This window comes from Mauremys reevesii, linkage group 7 (assembly GCF_016161935.1).
Source record: "Mauremys reevesii isolate NIE-2019 linkage group 7, ASM1616193v1, whole genome shotgun sequence".
NCBI lineage: Eukaryota > Metazoa > Chordata > Testudines > Geoemydidae > Mauremys > Mauremys reevesii.
The window spans coordinates 6,118,334-6,139,539 of NC_052629.1; the positions used below are offsets into that span (position 1 = coordinate 6,118,334).

The 21,206-nt window shown below is 46.0% G+C and overlaps 2 protein-coding genes across 4 annotated transcripts in view; one reads left to right on the forward strand and one right to left on the reverse strand.

Annotated features, from left to right (window-relative positions):
• The window catches only part of LOC120368721 (inositol 1,4,5-trisphosphate receptor interacting protein), a 35,292-nt gene extending 30,399 nt beyond the window's left edge, over nucleotides 1-4,893 (reverse strand). The window contains exons 1-2 of the mRNA XM_039481155.1: nucleotides 4,789-4,893; nucleotides 2,085-2,186 (exon numbers count right to left, since the gene is read on the reverse strand). The gene's annotated coding sequence lies outside the window, so the exon portion shown is untranslated. The remainder of the gene's footprint in view (nucleotides 1-2,084; nucleotides 2,187-4,788) is intronic.
• Nucleotides 4,894-11,637: 6,744 nt separating this feature from the next.
• Nucleotides 11,638-21,206, forward strand: part of CFAP58 (cilia and flagella associated protein 58) — a 99,551-nt gene continuing 89,982 nt past the window's right edge. For all 3 annotated transcript variants that reach the window (XM_039481151.1, XM_039481152.1, XM_039481153.1), the window contains exons 1-3: nucleotides 11,638-11,770; nucleotides 15,405-15,686; nucleotides 20,346-20,494. In XM_039481151.1, the coding sequence (XP_039337085.1) occupies nucleotides 11,762-11,770; nucleotides 15,405-15,686; nucleotides 20,346-20,494 (440 nt within the window). In that variant the 5' untranslated portion in view covers nucleotides 11,638-11,761. The remainder of the gene's footprint in view (nucleotides 11,771-15,404; nucleotides 15,687-20,345; nucleotides 20,495-21,206) is intronic.

Genomic DNA, 21,206 nt, shown 5'->3' on the forward strand with positions numbered 1-21,206 from the left:
TTCTCCACAAGCCCCTATCAGGGAGAGAAATAGTATTATCCTCGCTGTACAGGAGTTTAAGTGACTTGTTTACAGTTACATAGAGGAAATCAGTGGCAGAGCCAGGATTAGAATTAAAATATTGCTGGCTCCCAACCCTGTGCTCCTTCCACAATTAAAATGCTGCTTCCCAATTAAAGATCTAATTGACCATTAACAATTACAAGCTAAACAGCTATCACCTCCCATATGAAACACAAGAAAAAATAAAAACAGGAGTACTTGTGGCACCTTAAAGACTAACAAATTTATGGCATATATCACGTTGGTAGATGTGCAGGTGTACGAGCCCCTGATGGCGTGTCTGATGTGATTAGGTCCTATGATGGTGTCACTTGAATGGATATGTGGACAGAGCTGGCATCGGGCTTTGTCAGAACACCACTAGCCATTACCTACAGCCCCCAACTAAAACCTCTCCAGCGCATCATCAAAGATTTACAACCTATCCTTAGAGATGATCCCTCACTCTCACAGATCTTGGGAGACAAGCCAGTCCTCGCTTATAGACAGCCTCCCAACCTGAAGCAAATACTCACCAGCAACCGCACACCATACAACATAAACACTAACCCAGGAACCTATCCTTGCAACAAAGCCTGATGCCAGCTCTGTCCACATATCCATTCAAGTGACACCATCATAGGCCCTAATCACATCAGACACGCCATCAGGGGCTCGTACACCTGCACATCTACCAACGTGATATATGCCATCATGTGCCAGCAATGCCCCTCTGCCATGTACATTGGCCAAACCGGACAGTTTCTACACAAAAGAATAAATGGACACAAATCTGACATCAGGAATCATAACATTCAAAAACCAGTGGGAGAACACTTCAACCTCTCTAACCACTCAGTGACAGACTTGAAGGTGGCAATTTTGCAACAAAAAAACTTCAAAAACAGACTCCAAAGAGAAACTGCTGAACTTGAATTAATATGCAAACTAGATACTATTAACTGTGGCCTAAACAAAGACTGGGAATGGTTGGGTCATTACACCAATTGAATCTATTTCCCTATGTTAAGTTCTCCTCACACCTTCTATGGGGCATCTTAATTATCACTTCAAAAAGTTTTTTTCCTCCTGCTAAGGATAGCTCATCTCAATTGATTAGACTCTGCCTGTTGGTATGCATACTTCCACCTTTTCATGTTCTCTGTATGTATAAATATCCCCTGTCTGTGTGTTCCATTCTATGCATCCGAAGAAGTGAGCTGTAGCTCACAAAAGCTCATGCTTAAATAAATTTGTTAGTCTTTAAGGTGCCACAAGTACTCCTGTTTTGTTTTTTTGCGGATACAGACTAACACGGCTGCTACTCCGAAACAAGAAAAAATGTAATTTTCTGGAGCTGCATAACATCTGAACTCAGTGGCACAAGCAGGGTTCCCTTGTTTCTGATTCTGATGGGCCAGGGGGACATTTAAAGCAGGGCTGAAATCCCTTTAGGGTCAGTGCAGTGTCATCTTGTCACAACATGGTGATAATTGCATTGTATACGGTAACCCACTGGCAAAGCATCCTGTTACTCTTGGGGGGGGGGGGGAGGGGGAAGCTTGTCTACACACACAACTGCCTACTACTGCTCCTAAAATTGCCTTTTCAGCTCATGTGGTCACACTCTATTCAGTAGTGTGGATGGTCCCAGGTTTGAAACTTGTTTATCACCCACTTGTGGTATTGCACCAGAGACTAGACCTATGCAATGTCAAAAAAGACACAATACAAATGTGATAGTACACCTTTGTCTTGAAGCCTTCTATTTGATAAGTGTTGACTTGGGATGATATGTCAATCTGTTACTTAAATTGCCTGACTTTTGTTAGATTAGGTAACCACATTAACCTTATTGACAGGCTTTGTGTATGTGGGCGTCTGACTCTGTTGGGACTTACTGGCAATTTGTGAGTTGTTCCTACATTCCTTTCTTATTATATGGTAATCTGTAGGGATGGCTCCAGACCCCAGCATGCCAAGCGCGTGCTTGGGGCGGCATGCCATGGGGGGCGCTCTTTCCAAGCAAGACCAACACTTACCTCTTTCAGAGCAAGACCAACAGTGAGTAGATTATCACTTGGATGCACCTTTCATCCCATTCATGATCCTCCATCTCTGCCAGTTGTGGTAGAAGAGGTTTTCTAGGGAAAAGTCATATTAGGAAAGTATTTAATTTATTTGGATCTGTCTTTTTATGCAATTTAGCATAATTTAATTTCACAAAGGACCAAATTCCACCACCCTTACTCAGTAGGACTGCAGCACCTAGCACAGCAGCATCCTAGTCCCTGACGGGGGTGCCTAGATGCTACCACAATACAAGCAGTAATAATTGAGTAAGGGTAGCAGAATCAGCCCCAGGCTTGGAATGTTGGATCGGTTTTCCATTTGCTTTCAATCACCTTAGAAGGTGGAGGGATTCCTTTTTATTATGCCCGCCAGTGCTTCTAATCCTTTGTAAAATTAACATTGCACTATGTTTCTGTAAGCAATTCAGAACAAAACAAACAACAACAAAAGCACATATAAATAATTACACAAGCTTTGAAAACAGAAATTAGGGACACAATAGGGAAGTCAAATGCCAGGCCCTGTGTCAGTGGAATAGATCCTGTGGTAGCCCCCTAGCTGTCTGACTCACAAAGAGAATGAAACATATGGCTGCCTTTCTGGTGCACAAACAGGGATTCAGATTAACAAAAAAGAAAGCAGGAGCGATAATCTTGCTAGATCCAGGCCTTGCTGAGTCCTGAATGCTATAGTGCATCTGGCTGTGAAAGGACAGAACAGGGTGCAGCAGGATGGCATTTTCACAGACGCAACCCAGAGTGACCTGAAAGTGCACGTCAAATATCCTATGCCTTTGCCCCATGTATGTGTGCCCCCCAAGCATCCTGCATCACCCACTTACCTCTAGTATCACATTCCCCTTTGTTGGATCACTCACTGTTCCTCTGGTGTCCCAATGCTCCCACTCAGCAATGAGTTGTTCAGAGGACAGCAGCACAAGGAGAAGGGGGGGATGAAAAGGGGAGTTCCATCAACCAGTGAATCTTTCACAGCTACAGGCAAATAAACCTGCAGAGGGAGAGTCACCTTCTGGCTTCAAGCTGGCCATATGGTGTCCTCATCTTCCCCCTCACACCTGACCTTCTAATCCTCTTAGAACTTTGCAGTTATATGCTCTTCCTTGGGTATTAAAAGAGGAGGGTTATTTTTTATAGGGCCCCCCAGGGGACTCAAGTGTCAAGCAGTGAAACATGTCAGGCTATCTTACAGCTACCAAAGGATTTGGTGGGAGTGAGTTATGAGGCAAAGGAGTAAATGATGCATGGAAGTCAGAGCCTATGGCAATGGCTCCTGGTGCTGATAGAGAAGGGTTGCTATGGAGAGAAGTAGGGGGAAAATTATTTTCTTTGGTCTGAGCCTGGTAAAACTAGAAATAATTGAAACCAACTCATCTTAGATACCCCCAAATGTTCTCGAACTGGGAGACCAACCAGGGAACAAAAGCAGTGACAGGAGGACGTAGGGGGAATCAAAATGGGTGGCTTGGTGAGCAGGTAATGGAGGGAGCTATTCAAGATACTGGAATACAGCGAAAAATAAAGTAAAGCAGGTGTCTGCATGTTAACATGAGATTTCCCTCACAGCAGTCCGGTGAGTGGCCAAGAAGGGGGCGCTTGATCGGATTTGTGACAAAGAGTTTTGAAGTTCTGGCCCTAGGTACAAATGGAACAAAGGAATGGAAATCTCAGAGGCTAGCACTGCTACAGGGACAAAGTTGCTCCACAGGCAAATCTTGCAGTCTATTCGGGGGATGCTAATAAATGATAGATTAAGTTTTGCGTCAAGATTGTAGATTTAACCTTAGGACATGATTTTCATAGTTATTTAAATGGCTTTAAAAAAAAAGTAGGTAATTATATACGTAGCTTAGAATAGCACTTCGCTACTAGCTCACCAAAACCTTTACTGGGGAATTTTTATTATAAGAGGGACACCGGCTAGCAGATCTACTAGCTAGTTTGTGATTTGACAGTATGAAAATGGTAATGGGATATGGTACCTCTTCTCATCTCCAGGTTACTGGCTCAATTCCAGTCTAAGACAAAAGTGATCAAAAGTTGTTATTTGATATCTGTTCTGTGTCTTGTGTGCAGTGAGTAGGAAGGTTCGGTCCAATTTCTAATGGACAAGTGCTCATATCACCATTTAATTTGGGAATAACAAATAGAATTGAAATAAAAAAAAATCAAACACAACAAGAAATATATCATAGATAATTAGGCTCAGTAAGACTAGATTTTAATTGGTAAATGTCAGTAAATGTTGATATCACTGTACACTGATAAATGGATGAAAAAACATTTCCATCAATAATAATCAAAATTTACAAATAGACAAAGTAAGAAAATTGCTGCTTGAGAACTTATTAGAGTTAGATTTAAAGATATTTACTTTGTGTATTTTGACATGTGATGTTAACAGTTGAACAGTTATAAACTTTAACTTTTTGAATCTCAGTGTCTACTGTCATTAAGTTATTGTCTGACACCTGCATAATTTTCCACAGGTGCTAAAATTTAAATAGATCAAAATTCAAAACATTCTTCACGATGAACATTGATTTTATCTGTCAAAATAATAAGAAGAATAAAAATAAAATTCTGCCATCTCTACAAATAATCAAGCAATCAAAGAACCCACGTTTATCAATGACTAGACACAAATCTGACTTACTTTTACTGAAAAAATTCTGCTCCTTTTAGTGCTGCAAAACTGACACAATTATGGGAGAGCCAGCAGGATTCTATTCTGCCCTGTGCAGAGAAGGTTAAGGGGTGGCTTGATCACAGTCTATAAGTATCGACATGGGGAACAGATATTTAATAATGAGATCTACAATCTAGAAGATAAATTTATAATACAATCCATTGGTTGGAAGCTGAAGCTAGACAAATTCAAACTGTAAATAAAGTGTAAATATTTCATAGTGAGGGTGACTAACCATCAGAACAATTTACCAAGGATCACGGTGGATATACTGGATGTTTTTCTAAAAGATCTACTCTTCGAATTATTTTGGGGAAAGTTCTCTGGCCTGATATAGGAAGTCAGACTAGATGATCACAATGGTCCTTTCTGGCCTTGGAATCAATGAATAAACCAATTTCAGTCAAATTCTGCTGACAGAATCCTTATTAATACTGGTGATGGTGTATGAGGCTGATGGAACACAGCTGGATTTCCACATCCCAGGGGAATTTTCAGTGCCAGGTTTTGATTTGTAGTCTTAGTACATTTCAGGCCAAATCCTGCTCTCTTAACTCACATAAATCATCCTGTTAATTCCCTGTCAATCTATTTGTAAGAGTAAAGACAGGAGAATATGGAACCTCAGTCACACTTGCATATTAATTAGACTATTATATATCTTAAATATTGATTAATTTTTGTAATATTCTCTGGAAATGTAAAAGGCTGTAAGGGCCGAGTATTATTAATTACTATTACAGTGGTAGCCACCACATCATTGTGGTAGTACAGCGCCACCTAGTGATTTTCTTTCCTACAATGCAAAGGTGTAAAAGAAGACATAAAAACCTATCCCTCCACTTTCTGTTATTTCTTCTTCTTATCCTTATTTATTTTATCACACCCAAAGGGGTGATATGCACTTTACACAAAAGACATAAAGTCATGGTCCCTGCCCGAAAGAGCGTACAATCTCCTGGGTGATGTTATGATGAGATTTTACTGCATCTTTATATCTCTGCAGAGGCCCATAAATCCTTCCCTCACTGAATAATGGCTTATCACTTTTATGTCACTACAATTTAAAGTACACATTAAATTATTGCCTTAGAGCTGTGACCTCAAATAAGTCACTAAGCAAATATTTCTATTATAGTCACCAACCATCGCGTGCGCACACACAGGGAGATCACTGTCCTAAATTTCTCTTTTAAGCTAGTTGAAATAGCTGATTCTGCCACCTGACTATAAACTATTAATGTCAACTGAGCCAAACCAGCATTGTTACAAGAGGACACAAATTTATAACACCTTAAATGAAATAAAACATCTTGAATCAAGTTCATCCCTGTTTGGCATGGAATCCCACCATGTTTGCACCTGGCATCTTATATTTGTGTTTGCGTGGTCCAGATAATTTTGGCTCTCACCATCATCTGTAATTTCAGAGGGACATAAATGGAGGAAACTAATAATAGCTCAGTTTAAAAACTAGATTGAGAGGGGTGTGATGCTGGTAGACCAGGTGCGAGCTCATGCCAGTGGTCTCCCTGAACACTGACAAATGCATCGCTGGAAACCAGTCTGACTCACCTGTGTGTTGGCATTGTTAAAACTGACATTAAGTTGATAAGAATGTGTTCAATGTTTAGACATGATTAAATGCTTGTAAGATGCTGCATGTATTGATGTCACTTATAGCAGCTGTGGCCCATGGTATAAGGTTATATTGAGTGTTTGCATCCACCTTTTCATGTTCTCTGTATGTATAAATATCTCCTGTCTGTGTGTTCCATTCTATGCATCCGAAGAAGTGAGCTGTAGCCCATGAAAGCTTATGCTGAAATAAATTTGTTAGTCTCTAAGGTGCCACAAGTACTCCTGTTCTTTTTGCGGATACAGACTAACACGGCTGCTACTCTGAAACCTGTAATTGTGTAGCTCACCAAACAGGAAAGAACCATTAATTAATGTAAAGTGCTGGGCATGCACACAAGAAGATCCAATGAAACCAAATGAGCCACTGTGAAACATCAAAGGACAAAAAGGCTTTGTTGATTACCTTCCCCTCCCTTCCACACACACCTGGAAGAGGAGACAGGCACAGACACTTGTTTCTTCAGTTTGAACTCTGGGGGAAGGTAATAAAAATCCCTGACCAGAAGGAACTGTAACTCTATACTGCTTGGAATTTGGCGAGGGCGATATTTCCAAGCATAAGCAAGGGATCCCCAATCTTCTTAGCTTGGGTTAGCTCAAAAGGACATAGAAAGCTTGCATACCACAGCAGCTTCTATTACCTATTGAAAGCTAAGACTGTAACTCTGTTATGTGTGTATGTTTACCTGCTGCAACCTTGTAAATAACTCTCATTTCTTTTTCCTAGTTAATAAATCTTTACTTAGTTTATTATAAGATTGGCTACAAGCATTGTCTTTGGTGAGATATCTAGAGTACAATTGACCCAGTGTAAGTGACTAGTTCATGGGGACTGGAAGTAACTTGGACATTGTGATTCTTGGTGCGAGAGACCCTCGATCACAAAGACAGGTTTGCCTGAGTGGCAAGATAAATCAGAGTGCCCAAGGGGACTGTCTGTGACTCCATGTTAAGGCTGTTATAATGCTTGAAGAGTTCACACTTGTTACTTGGTGGATGAAATCTAATAATAGAGCACACAACCAGCTTGGGGTTTGTGCTGTTTCTTAACAGTTTGCCCTGAGATTGGCACTCATGGCTGTGAGCCACATTAGACAGCTTGACAAAGGGATTCTACTTCATGGGCAAATTCTCTCTAGGTTCTTGTCTGGCCCCCATCACCATAGTATCTGAGCACCTCATAAATGTTAATGAATTTACTGTCCTAACATCACTGGAAGAGAGAGAAGTCTTGTTATCTCTATTGTACAAATAGGGAAGCGAGGCATAGAGATGTTAAGTGATTTGTCTAAGGTCACAGGAAGTCTGATAAAGAGCCAGCCCAATTCCTTTTTATGGGCTTGTCTTCATGGCAGAATTAACATGATCTGTAACTCCTGTGTTTCCTCCAACTTAAGTCCTGTCCATACACAAAACCCCTTCCGCCAACTGTGATGGCTCTTTTAACTAGAATTGGCTGACCTGTCAGGGGGTATAGGTTACAGCTGGAGTTAGCATGACTCATCACCTGCAAACAGTCATTCTGTGCAGATCAAGGGGGCCACTCTCACCCGTGCTAGGGGAGATAACACCCAGCTGACTGCAGTGAAGACATAGCTTATATTGCTAACTTCATTGGGTTGCAAATCATCAAGAACTTGGTCAGTATGGGCACCTGCAGGTTCACTAGAATCCCTCAATATGTGGGGATCCTCTTTTAACACAATTACCTCTGTAGGGTTCCTTCTCTACATATAAATGTACAAACACACAAAGATAAGCGTAGGGACAAATATTGCCTTCCATTACCAATTTCCACTTCAGCCCTAGAGGCTCTCCTTTTCAGCCATCGTAGCAAAGAGCAAGACAAACATCAACAACAGACATGTATATATGAAAAAGACTAATATAATTCCAGGGTGTATTAACAGGAGGGTTGTATGTAAGACACACTCCTACTTTACTCAGCACTGGTGAGGTCCCAGTTGGAGCACTATGTCTAGGTCTGGGTACCACACTTTAAGAAAAATGTGGACAAACAAGTGAGAGACTCCAGAGGAGAGCAACAAAAATAATAAAAGTTTTAGAAATCTCGACCTATGATGACAGGTTAAAAAAATTGGCATGTTTAATCTTGAGAAAAGAAGACTGAGGGAGTACCTGATAATCTACATATTTGAAAACTGTTATAAAGAGGACAATGAGCAATTGTTTTCCATGCCCCTAAAGGGTAGGCCAAGAAGTAATTGGTTTAGTTTGCAGCTAGGAGGGTTTAGGTTAGATATTAGGAAAACCTTTCTATCTAAAGTTTCAGAGTAGCAGCCGTGTTAGTCTGTATCTGCAAAAAGAACAGGAGTACTTGTGGCACCTCTGTATGTGTATATATATCTCCTCAATATATATTCCATTCTATGCATCCGAAGAAGTGGGCTGTAGCCCACAAAAGCGTATGCTCAAATAAATTTGTTAGTCTCTAAGGTGCCACAAGTACTCCTGTTCATTCTATCTAACGGATATTTAAGGGCTGCAACACATTACCTAGGGAGGTTGTAGAATCCCCATCATTGGTGGTATAGGCGCTGACTCCATGGGTGCTCTTGGGCTGGAGCACCCACAGGAAAACCCCACCGGCAGCCCCTCTACCAGAACCTCCCCCTCACCCCAGTGCCTCCGGCAGGCCCCACAGATCAGCACCTCCCCATCTCTCCCAGCATCTACTGCCTGCCGCGGATCATCTGTTTTGTGGCGTCAGGAGGTGCTGGGGGAGAGAGGGGCGGAGCAAGAGCGCAGCGTGCTGGGGCAGGGGGTGGAACTGGGTGGGGTGGAGAAGGGATGGGAAGAAGAGGGGAAGGGGTAGAGTGGGGGTGAGGCCTGGGCAGAGCCGGGGGGAGCACCCCCCCCCAGCAGATTAGAAACTCAGTACCTATGATTGGTGGCTTTCAAGAACCAGTTAGACCAACATCTGTCAGGGATGGTGTAAGTGTACTCGATCCTGCCTTGGTGTGGGGGATGGATTAGATGACTTCTGGAGGTTCTTTCCAGCAGTACATTTTTGTGATTGTATGTAAGAAGGAAATTTGAAGCTGCATCAGTTTTTCTTTGATGTTGCTCTCTTCCCTCCATCCCTATCATTTATTTTTGATTGCCTGTCAAATTTAGAAGCGGACCCCTCAACCCTTCCTCACATAAGAAACTTCCTTGGTGAAGAAGGGTTGGAGGATTGGCTCCTTAGGTCGTAAGGTCTTTGGAGCAGAGACTTTGTCTTCTTTTTTTTGTTGCCATGCACTCATATCATGCTAGAGGAATAATAAACAATAAGGAAAAACAACACTAGATTTTTTTTCATCAGTCTGCCCTTGGGTTGGAAACAGTCAGCATGATAGCAGCTTTATACGAGTCATTTCCCTGCAGAATACAGTTTAAAATGCATGCCTACCCCTTAGCCACAATGATAAAATTAGACCTGAAATTCTCCATTTTGCCATCTAACTGGTAAAACAAGGTACTGGGCTTTCAGCCCTCCTTTGTAGACAAGGGAAAGAAAAGTTTATAATTTATTATTATTTGTTTGTATCACAGAAGGACCTAGAAGCCCCAATCAAGATTAGGGCACCCTTGTGCTAGACACTGTGAAAAAACATAGTAAGGCACAGTCTCAGCCCCAAAGACCTTACAGTCTCAATACACCTGGGCTGGAAAACAAGGGCTTCCAGGCTCCTAGCTCTATGGCAGGAAGTCTGGAAGTCCTAGTGGGCCCAGAAAAGCAGGCCCTGGAAACCTAGACTCCCTGACAGCCTGTTAGGTGAGTTGGTAGGATAGCTCAGTGGCTTGAGCATTGGGCTGCTAAACCCAGGGTTTGTGAGCTCAATCTCTGAGGGGGCCAGTTGGGGATTGGACTTGCTTTGAGCAGGGCGTTGGATTAGATGACCTCTTGAAGGGTCCCTAGTAACCCTGATATTTTATGATGCCAGGTTTCTGCAGGAATCCCACCTGCAAAACATTTTGGTTTCAATGAAAGAGCATTTTCTGATGAAAAGCCATTTAGTTGGACAATTCCCAACCAGCACGACTCACAACAGATCTATGATGTAGGCAAGTATTGTTAGCCCCATTTTACAGTTGGGAAAACTGAGGATCAGAGAGATTAGGGCCAACTTTTTTAAACGTGGAGCTGGAAAGATAGGCATCAAAATCTATTTTAAGGCCCTGAAATAAGTTGCCAGTTTTTTAAAGGTGCTGAGTATCTGCATCTTCTTTAACTCTGATGTGAAATACTTGAATTCCCTGGACCCAAAAGTTCAATTCTCTGCAGGCTCAATCTAGCCCTGCCCTAGTGACCTCCCCGCTGTGCGCCTCATCCCCGCCCTGCTCCATCCCCACACCCCTGCCCTAGTGACCCCCCCGCTGTGCACCTCATCCCCGTCCTGCTCCGTCCCCACACCCCCTGCCCTAGTGACCCCCACGCTGTGCACCTCATCCCTGCCCTGCTCCATCCCCCCACCCCCTGCCGTAGTTACCCCCCCCCGCTGTGCACCTCATCCCCCGCCCTGCTCCATCCCAACACCCCTGCCCTAGTGACCCCCCCCGCTGTGCACCTCATCCCCCGCCCTGCTTCATCCCCACACCCCTGTCCTAGTGACCCCCCCCCGCTGTGCACCTCATCCCCCGCCCTGCTCCGTCCCCACACCCCAGCCCTAGTGGACCCCCCGCGGTGCACCACATCCCTGCCCAGCTCCGTCCCTACACCCCTGCCCTAGTGATCCCCACTGTGCACCTCATCCCCGCCCTGCTCCAGCCCCACACCCCTGTCCTAGTGACCTCCCCGCTGTGCGCCTCATCCCCGCCCTGCTCCGTCCCCACACCACCCCTGTCCTAGTGACCTCCCCGCTGTGCACCTCATCCCCGCCCTGCTCCGTCCCCACACCCCTGCCCTAGTGACCCCCCCGCTGTGCACCTCATCCCTGCCCTGCTCCGTCCCTACACCCCTGCCCTAGTGATCCCCCCGCTGTGCACCTCATCCCCCGCCCTGCTCCGTCCCTACACCCCTGCCCTAGTGACCCCCTCCATGCACCTCATCCCCGCCCTGCTCCGTCCCCACACCCCTGCCCCAGCCTCCCCCTCCCTGCAGAGAGCAGAGGGGCGGGGGAGCCGGTTGCTAGGAGACGGAGAGGCGGCCCGTGTACACAGCCGCCTCCCGGGAGCCAGACCCGGCGGAGCCGCCGAAACCCGCCCCCTCCGGCCCTCCCCGCGGGGACCCACCGCCCCCCCAGCCCAGCGCCGGGCCTGAGCCCCCGGCTGCGGCCCCCTGCCCCGCGGCAAGATGAGCGAGGTGAGCAGCCCTCCCGCCCCCTCCCCTTCTTCTCCCGCCCGCACCCCATGCGCCCCTCCGCCCTTCCCAGCCGCCTGCCCGTCCCATCTTTCTCTGCGCCCCTCTCTCGCCTTCCTCCCTTCTCTCCTCCTCCTCCCCTCCCTGAGCACCCCGCCACCCCACTGCCCTCTCCCTATCCCCTTCTCTGTCCCCTCTTCTCCCCTCCCCTCCCCTCTCCCCATCCCCTCTTTCCCCTCCCTTCTCTCCTCCTCCTCCCCCTCCCCGATCACCCCGCCACCCCCACGGCCCTCACCCAATCCCCTTCTCTGTCCCCTCGTCTCCCCTCCCATCCCCTCTCCCCATCGCCTCTTTCCCCTCCCTTCTCTCCTCCTCCTCCCCCTCCCTGAGCACCCTGCCACCCCCACTGCCCTCTCCCCATCCCCTTCCCTGTCCCCTCTTCTCCACCCCTCTCCCCATCCCCTCCCCTCCCCTCCTCCTTCCCATCCCCTCCCCTGAGCACCCCAGCCACCCCCACTGCCCTCTCCCTATCCCCTTCTCTGTCCCCTCTTCTCCCCACCCCTCTCCCCATCGCCCTCTTTCCCCACCCTTCTCTCCTCCTCCTCCTCCTCCCTGAGCACCCCGCCACCCCACTGCCCTCTCCTCCCCATCCCCTTCCCTGTCCCCTCTTCTCCCCTCCCCTCCCCATCCCCTCTCTCCTCCCTTCCTCCTCCTCCTCCCCTCCTGAGCACCCCACCCCCACTGCCCTCTCCTCCCTCTCCCCCTCTTCTCCCCTCCCCTCCCCTCTCCCCATCCCCTCTTTCCCTCCCTTCTCTCCTCCTCCTCCTCCCCTGAGCACCCCGCCACCCCACTGCCCTCTCCTCCCCATCCTTCCCTGTCCCCTCTTCTCCCTCCTCCCCTCTCCCCATCCCCTCTTTCCTCCCTTCTCCTCCTCCTCCTCCCCTCCCTGAGCACCCCGCCACCCCACTGCCCTCTCCTCCCTATCCCCTTCTCTGTCCCCTCTTCTCCCTCCCTCCCCTCCCCATCCCCTCTTCCCTCCCTTCTCTCCTCCTCCTCCTCCCTGAGCACCCCGCCACCCCACTGCCCTCTCCCCATCCCCTTCCCTGTCCCCTCTTCTCCCCTCCTCCCCTCTCCCCATCCCCTCTTTCCCTCCTTCTCTCCTCCTCCTCCTCCTCCCTGAGCACCCCGCCAGCCCCACTGCCCTCTCCCTATCCCCTTCTCTGTCCCCTCCTCCCCTCCTCCTCCTCCTCCCATCCTCCCCTGAGCACCCCCAGCCACCCCCACTGCCCTCCCTATCCCCTTCTCTGTCCCCTCTTCTCCTCCTCCTCCCCTCTCCCCATCGCTCTCTTTCCTCCCTTCTCTCCTCCCCTCTCCCCATCCCTCCCCTCTCCCCATCCCCTCTTTCCCCCTTCCTTCTCTCCTCCTCCTCCCCGTCCCCTCCCCTGAGCATCCCCACCACCCCCATTGCCCTCTCCTATCCCCTTCTCTGTCCCCTCTTCTCCTCCCCTCTCCCCATCGCCTCTCTTTCCCCTTCCTTCTCTCCTCCCCTCTCCCCATCCCCTCCCCTCTCCCTTCTCTCTCCTCCCCTCTCCCCATCCTCCCCTCTCCCCATCACCCTCTTTCCCCTCCCTTCTCTCTCCTCCCCTCTCCCTCTCCCTCTCCTCTCCCCCATCGCCCTCTTTCCCCTCCCATCTCTCCTCCCCTCTCCCCATCCTCCCCTTCCTTCTCTCCTCCTCCTCCCCTCCCTGAGCATCCCCACCACCCCCATTGCCCTCTCCCTATCCCCTTCTCTGTCCCCTCTTCTCCTCCTCTCCCCATCCCTCCCCTCTCCCCATCGCCCTCTTTCCCCTCCCTTCTCTCCTCCTCCCCCTTCCCCACCCAGCGCACCCCCCACGCCACCCCTAATGCCCTCTCCTCCCTATCCCCTTCCCTCCTCCCCACTCTCTGTCCTGCCCCTTCCCTCATTAGCATCTCAGCCCATCCCAGCCCTGTGGCTTGGAGCTCCTGCTCTGAGGGTCACCAGTGTAAGTGTCCCCAAGTGCCTAACCATGGTGTTTAAAGTACTCCGAGAAAAGACGGGGATGTCTGTCATAATCTGGGAGCAGCAACTTTGGTAAGATCGTACTGAAAGTGTGCCCTTCAGCAACCCAATTAATAAAGACATTCCTTTACTGGGTCTGGCACCCCTTGCGACCCATTCCTCCTCCCTATGAGAGCAGTGCAGTGGGCTGAGGTAACACTGAGGTAACACTGACAAGTCCCAGTTGTTGCAGGGTGGGATCTCAAACCTGAGATCGCTGGAGCTTAGTGTATGAGCCTCTACTGCATGAGATAAAAGCCCAATGGCCCTTAACTAATGCTGTAGCAGTCTCATTAATCTCTAAATTAGGGATCCGCAACCTTTGGCCCCCAGCCCGCCAGGGTAAGCACCCTGGCAGGCTGGGCCGGTTTGTTTACCTGCTGTGTCTGCAGGTTTGGCCGATTGCGGCTCCCACTATTCCACACTGTTGGGAACACTTTTCTTTTTCTGATATTCAGCTTACATTTCCTTTGCTCAGTTTCATCCTATGATTCCTACAGACTTTCAAATAAAGATGAACATCCGGTCTGAATCTGGAATCAAATCTCAGTCAGATCCTCTGGAGAGATATGGAGGATTTGGACTCAGTGTCCTAGTTCAGTTCGGCATAGAGAAAAGGCTGAATCACAGTGTTTAAATCTAGATCTGAATTTACCTAAATTTTGGTGGGTGGATAGGTGGGTGAGGATCTGGTGTAGCCATCTCCAATTTTAAATCATCTACATATCCTGAGAAACTTGACTCCATGTAATCCTGAGAAATTGGGAGGAATAAATCCTGCTATTCTTATTCACCAGGTTTCCCCCTGTGAATCAGTGGGACTCCTTGTGTGAGTAAGGAGAGCAGAATGTGGCTCTGAGTGTGCTGAGTTGGTAACCTATATCTATAGGGTTTTGGGTTTTGTTTGGGAGTGGGCAAGGTTTGAGGGGGTAGTTTTCTCAGACTAGCATGGAATTCTCACTACCATGAAAATAGGAAAATGCTGTCAATAACTGTTGAGTTGGGTCTCCAGACACAAGGCTGGCAAAATTTGTCCACATAGCTGAAATTAATCAAAACTCCCTGGGTGAAAGGACCAATTGTAGAACTTCCTGGTAATGGGATGATACTGTCAGTGGCAGAGCCAAACTTGGCTGAGAGACAATGATGTGCTGGAAAAGCTTTGCAGAGAGCATATATCTGACTGGAGGATGTGGGGTACACAGAAGAATTGGGGTTAAAATGCTCAGCTAAGTAAGTAGCTGATGCAAGTTTAAAGGTTATAGCAACAGTGGCTTTTTTTTAGATCTAGTTTTAGAGTAGTCATGCTCAATTTCAGGAGCTCCAACTGTTTGAAGATCAAGTTATTTCAGTAGAATTAATGGATATCTATTTAAAAAATAGAATAGAATGTGAATTTCATAGGGGAGGGAGGTGCTACACAGAAGGTTTACATCATGGTTAGTTACCAATGAGCTGTCATTAATATATTGCTGTTATCTCTTGTGGTCATCTGCTGGAAAAACTGAGATTTTTGAACTCCTCTTGCTAATTGATTATCCACCTTATTTAATACAGGAAAGGTATGAAAGACCGTGTGTAGAAGAAAATGCCTTTGAAGCACTGGAAAAAGACTTCCAAGAAGTCATCAGTGAACTTACGGGAGATAAAAGTCTGGAGAAATTCCGGATAGAATATGAGAAGCTCCACACGGTTATGAAGAAATCCTACGAAAATGAAAGGCGTCTCATGTCAAAATGCAGGGAGCTGAATGCTGAGATTGTGGTGAATTCGGCTAAAGTGGCTGCAGCCCTGAAGCTCTCTCAAGATGATCAGACGACGATAGCATCACTGAAGAGGGTAAAATTTAAATAGAATTAAATATGAGCAGAAAATATTTAATGGCGGACACAGAAGTAAGCTGAGGGAAAATTTTCATCAGTTCAATGTCTTGAAGATGTAGTTCTGCTATAGAGAAGTGATGTGAGCTAGTGGATTGAGTATAGAGTTGGGAGCTGAACCCTTCTGTCTAACCTCTGCTCTGCTACTGACTTGCTGAGTTGCATTGGGCATGTCTCTTAATGTCTATCAGTCTAATTTTGTGCTTATTTACACAATCCACTCTTACTCTGTTGGCTTCAAAGGAGTTACTAATTACGTGCCTAAGCTGATTTATCCGTAAAATGGGAGTAATATTAAATACTTCACAGGGGCATTTTGAGATTATTTAGTTGATGTTTCTGAAATGCTATATACATTTTAAATATTGCCAAGACATGAAAAATTCACCTGCCTATTGCAAGTAGGATTTTTCCCCAGGGGAGTGTCATCAACTTTTGTAAATTTTCATTAAAAATATTAAGCTTCTTGTCCTTATGTTTGAGAAGACAACCTTCCATATGTGATCTGAGTGTAAATTCTTGGCAGTGCTATCATCCCAAGTCTGCAGATGTAACACCGACAGACCCTGATCATTGGCAGGCGGGATCGAGCATGGCACCTCAGTGCATGAGACTCTACTGCATGAGCTAAAAGCCATATTCCTCTTAGCTAAGGCTGTAGAGTAGATTCATTAATAGCTCTGTAAGTGGTCTCGGTGTCACTAGATGGGACGGAACACCACGCCCTGGAGGTGTTATTGTGCCTCTGCTACTGCTCAGGGCTTCCCCAAGTTGTGGCAGAATGAAAACTGTCTAGAATCTTGCAGGTTTTTCCTGTTGCTAATCAGATCTTTGTAGACAGTTGTGAAACTGATGTGAATCATGTCAATTGCACTCTGCTCCTATCTGGGCAATCTCTCAGCAGGAGTGGAGGCAGGCACTGGAACTGTTCATGGGGAAGTAGACTCAAAAAGTGGAAGCTGGGGAGGGTGATAGGGTAGCAGAGAAACCCCCTCACAAATGCCATAAAGCTGAAGAGGAGTAGAGTGGGAAGGATATTATCTCTGCTAATCTCAGCAGCCATGAGGCTGAAGGGATGTACAGAGTAACAGCACCCACCATTGTAGCAGCCGAGAGACTCGTGTGGGAAGGGTGCATGACAATATGTTACAGTTAGAGAGACAGGGCACAATAAACAGCTCATAACTGTTATCCTTTTAAAGCACAGGGATGTGCTGATGTGGGAGCATAGAGCACAGGTATTGTTCAGCTTGGCTAACAGGCTTAATCTTTGGGCTAATATTCAGGTATCACTATAACATTGTTACAAAAATGTTCTTATCATGTCTTTGAGAAACTCTTTAGTTGCTATTGGTTTTTTCAGTGTACCCTCAAAATTGCATGCGGTTTTGCTGTCTGAAAAGGAATCCTAAAACTAATCCTAATTTTATTGTACTTCACTGTCATTCTACTAACTAGTTGCTTTGAAAAGATCGTCAGATGTACATAATGCAAATGACCAAGTAGATTCAATTCCCAGTAGAACTTTGAGGCATATTTCCTTTACTAAATTAAAACAAAATAAAAAATCCATTCTGATGTTTCAGTGGGTATGTCTATACTGCAGCGCCGCGTCTCAGAGCTCAAGTCAGCTGACCTGGGCTTGCGGGGCTCAGGGTGCAGGGCTAAAAATTGCAGTGTAGACACTTGGGCTTGGGTTGGAGCTGTGCTGAGACCCTCCCATCCTTGCAGGGTCTCAGAGACAGGGTTCTAGCCATAGCCTGAATGTCTACACTGCAGTTTTGGAGCCACAATGTTTGAACCCTGCAAGCCTGAATAAGGTGACTCGGACCAGCTGTGGCCTTGCCATGGCTCTTTTATCACAGTGTGTGCTCGAGAAAGGAGAATTCTCTTGGGGCTGTTCCTGCAAAAACAATAAAAGTCAAGACCTAAATGTTGGTGACTGACTGGATCACTGAGGTAATGAGTACAGAGCCTTTTCCTTCTAGATCACTGGGTCAAATCCAAAAGAAGGCCCCAGTCCTGCAGTCTGCACAGCAGAAGCAGACCCAGGCACCTTGTGAAGTCCGGTTGAAATGTTCAGGTGCAGAGGCCTGACTCTTTAGATCAGATTGCAGGAAAGTGGCCCCGGTCAATAGTGATCAATAGTTGTTACCATTTGAGGCTGCTCAGCGCTGTGTTTTATGGTTTCAATCCATTTTCTTATGTACACTTCAAATAATAGCTTCTCTGATGTGACTGTCAACAAAGAGCTAAGTACTGAATTGAACCACAGAGAATGAATTTCACACTTGCCTCTAGAGGTGTCCCACCAGGTTAGGATGGAGGGACATCATCAGAGCAGTGTTCAGAAGGCTGCGCTGCCCTGGCTCTGGCTAACAGGACTTCATTTTCCAGGGCAGTCAACACAGGACTGTTAACCAGCACTACTCACTTTCAGGCTTGGTCTACACTACAGACTTATTTCGGTATAACTATATCAGTCAGGGATGTGGCAAATCCACACTCCTGAGCAATGCAGTTATACTGACTGAACTCTTGGTGTAGACAACGCTGTGTCAATGGAGGGGGCTTCTCCCGTTGACATAGATGCCACTCAGGGATGTGGATTAACTATGCTAATGGGAGAAACGCTCCCATCCCTGCAGGTAGTGTCTTCACTAAACACTACTGCAGCTCCACTGCAACACTGTATGTGTAGGCAAGCCCTCAGGCTTTGAAAAATAAAATTGGTGTAATCACTTTTGTTACTTAAACACCAATACAGTGAAGCAGTTACAGCTTATGAACTAGCTGCTTCATAATTACCAGAAATCTTTTCCACAAATTTTCTGTTAGTACAAACATCAAGTATAACTCAGTCTCTGGCGTTAATTATGCAATAAACTGCAAAGCATTTTTAAATTACTAATTATAATCTGATTATGTAAAGGATTATGACATGCTCTGTATTTTCTAAGTCCTATCTTTCCAATGAGTAATATGTGATTTTAAAAAAAAACCAGAGGTTTCCATCATCAGAAATTTCCTTGCTTTTAATCTTGAATGTAAAAGAAGCAACCTCCCATTCCTCCACCTGAAGTTAGAAACAGATTACTACAGTTAGGTGACATTAGGCTTGGTCCTGTTCCAGCTAAAGTAAATTGCAAAATCCCATTCAGGATGTCTCCTGTTCACATATTGCCCTAGATCAGTGTGTATGCAAACTGAATTTTTGTCATAGAGAGCATAAGGATCTACGGGCCCAACCGTGTAACCTTTACTTTCAGGTGAGCAATCATTACTTACCTGAGTAGCCCCATTGACTTCTGTGAGAATACTCACCTGAGTAAAGTTGCAAGTTCAAGTGAAGTTAATAAAAAGATTCCCCATGACTTTAGTGGAAGTTGGATGGGAGCCCTGATATCGGGATCTACGAGCGCAGACCCTAATGTCTCTACAGAGTTGCATTGAAAGGTTTGGGGTCTAAATCTGAAACAAGTCTCCAGACTCCTAGTAAGTCTGGCATTTGATTCTTAATTAGTACTTTTGGCTTGCCTTTCTTTCCTTCTCCCATAATACTGAGAGTTAGAGACAATTGCCAGCCTTGACTGTTAACTTCCATCTGTTTGTTACACAAGCTTCATAAGATATTAAAGGGACACTCTTAACATGGAATCTAGTAAATTAAAAAAAAAAAATAAGTTAAAAGCAGCTTCAGATACTGCAACTGTGCCTTAGTCATCTGGCAATTTTTGTGGTGTCACAACCACATTTTCCTATTACAAAAAGTTTTCCTCTCTCCAGTTACTGGGTGAAAGACACCCCCCAGCTCTCCCTCCAAACAACAACAACAACAACAACAACAAAAACCAAAAAAAAAACCCCACCTACAACCAAAGGAGGCTGACTAGGACTCTGATTCTGCAAAATATGTAAGCATCTGCCTAAATGTAAGCACAAAGTAGTTCCATTACAGCTCTAAATACTGCTTAAACTAAGACATGTGAAGTCAATAGGACTATATAAGGGCTTAAAGTTAGGCACATGCTCAAGTGCTTTGCTGAAGCAGGGCTGCACTAACTCTCTACACGGGAAACAACTGAAGTGATTTTGTGGAATTAGTCTCTGTGACAAGTATTGGATGGCCTTGAGGGACCATGGAGAGGGAATACAGGTGCAGTTGCACTGAACTGTGACAGTCCCATCAACAAATGCACAAAGTAAACTGGAAAGAAGTCTTTTTTCCACTACTCTAATCTCAGTTATAATGATTTTAGGTGTTACTTGTAACTAGAGTAGATGAAACATTTTAAGACAGATTTGTGATTTTTTTAAATATCCCTTAAGACATGAAGTCTCAGAGTTGAGTGAGTTTTTGGCCATAAAACTCCCATTGGCTTCAGTGGGAGTCATGCAACCAAAATCAAAACAAGGCTTTGAAAATGTAAAGGCCAGTGTGTCTGTTAGAGAAAATGGACCAGATCCTCAATTGACTATAAACGGGTAGCGCTTGACTGAATAGCCCACCAAAACCTGTATTATTAATTAACCAAGACAAAACATAATTAGTTTTCATTTTGTTGTTCATTCTGAATCCAATTTAATTTGCTAAACTGTTTTCCCATGATTTTCCCAGGAGATTGAAAAGGCCTGGAAAATGGTGGATGCAGCCTATGACAAGGAGCAGAAAGCAAAGGAAACCATTCTCTCACTGAAAGAGGAAATTATGAACCTGACTAAATTAGTGGAGCAAGGATCTGGATTATCACTGGGTCAAGAGCACAAGTAAGTTATTTCCATGAAGGAGAGAGAGCCTGATCCAATGCCCGTTGAACTCAGTGGGGCTGGTTCTCCATTGCCCTGCACTTTGTGTAGTCACTTACACCAATGCAAAGTGAGTGTAAATCAAAATAGTAGTGTTTTACTTTCACTTTTCACTGGTGCAAATGACGATGCAAAGTGCAGGACAACAGAAAATCAGGTCCATTGACTTCAGTGGGTGTTGGATCAGGCCCAGAGAGGCCAGATGAAAATGTAAGTTATCAGCTTTCCTAGGACCTGCCAGCCTGTCTTCTCTGATCTGTGTCTGATTTTGAGAGCCTGATCCTGCAAATGTTTGCACTCATGATGGTCCAGTGGGGTGGCCAAACTTACTCACCCTCCGACAATCTTTAGAAGTCTGAGTGTTAGGGCATGTTTACCGGAGCTTGGGGCTTCAGCACTGCGGGATGAGCCTGCTAGGGCTTGGGGCTTCAGCCCTGAGCTCCCACTCCCTGCTAGCCCTACCACCCTGCTGCAGGACAGTCTGGTGGGTGGAGAATGGGGGCCGGTGGTGCGCCATGAGCCACACTTCAACTGTAAGAGAGCCATATGTGGCTTGCAAGCTGTGGTTTGGCCACTCCTGGACTAGAAACTGGAAGTTGGGACACCTGGATTCTCTTCCTGGTTCTGCCATAGGCCTGCTGGATGATCTTGGGCCAGTTGCTTTTGTCGCTCT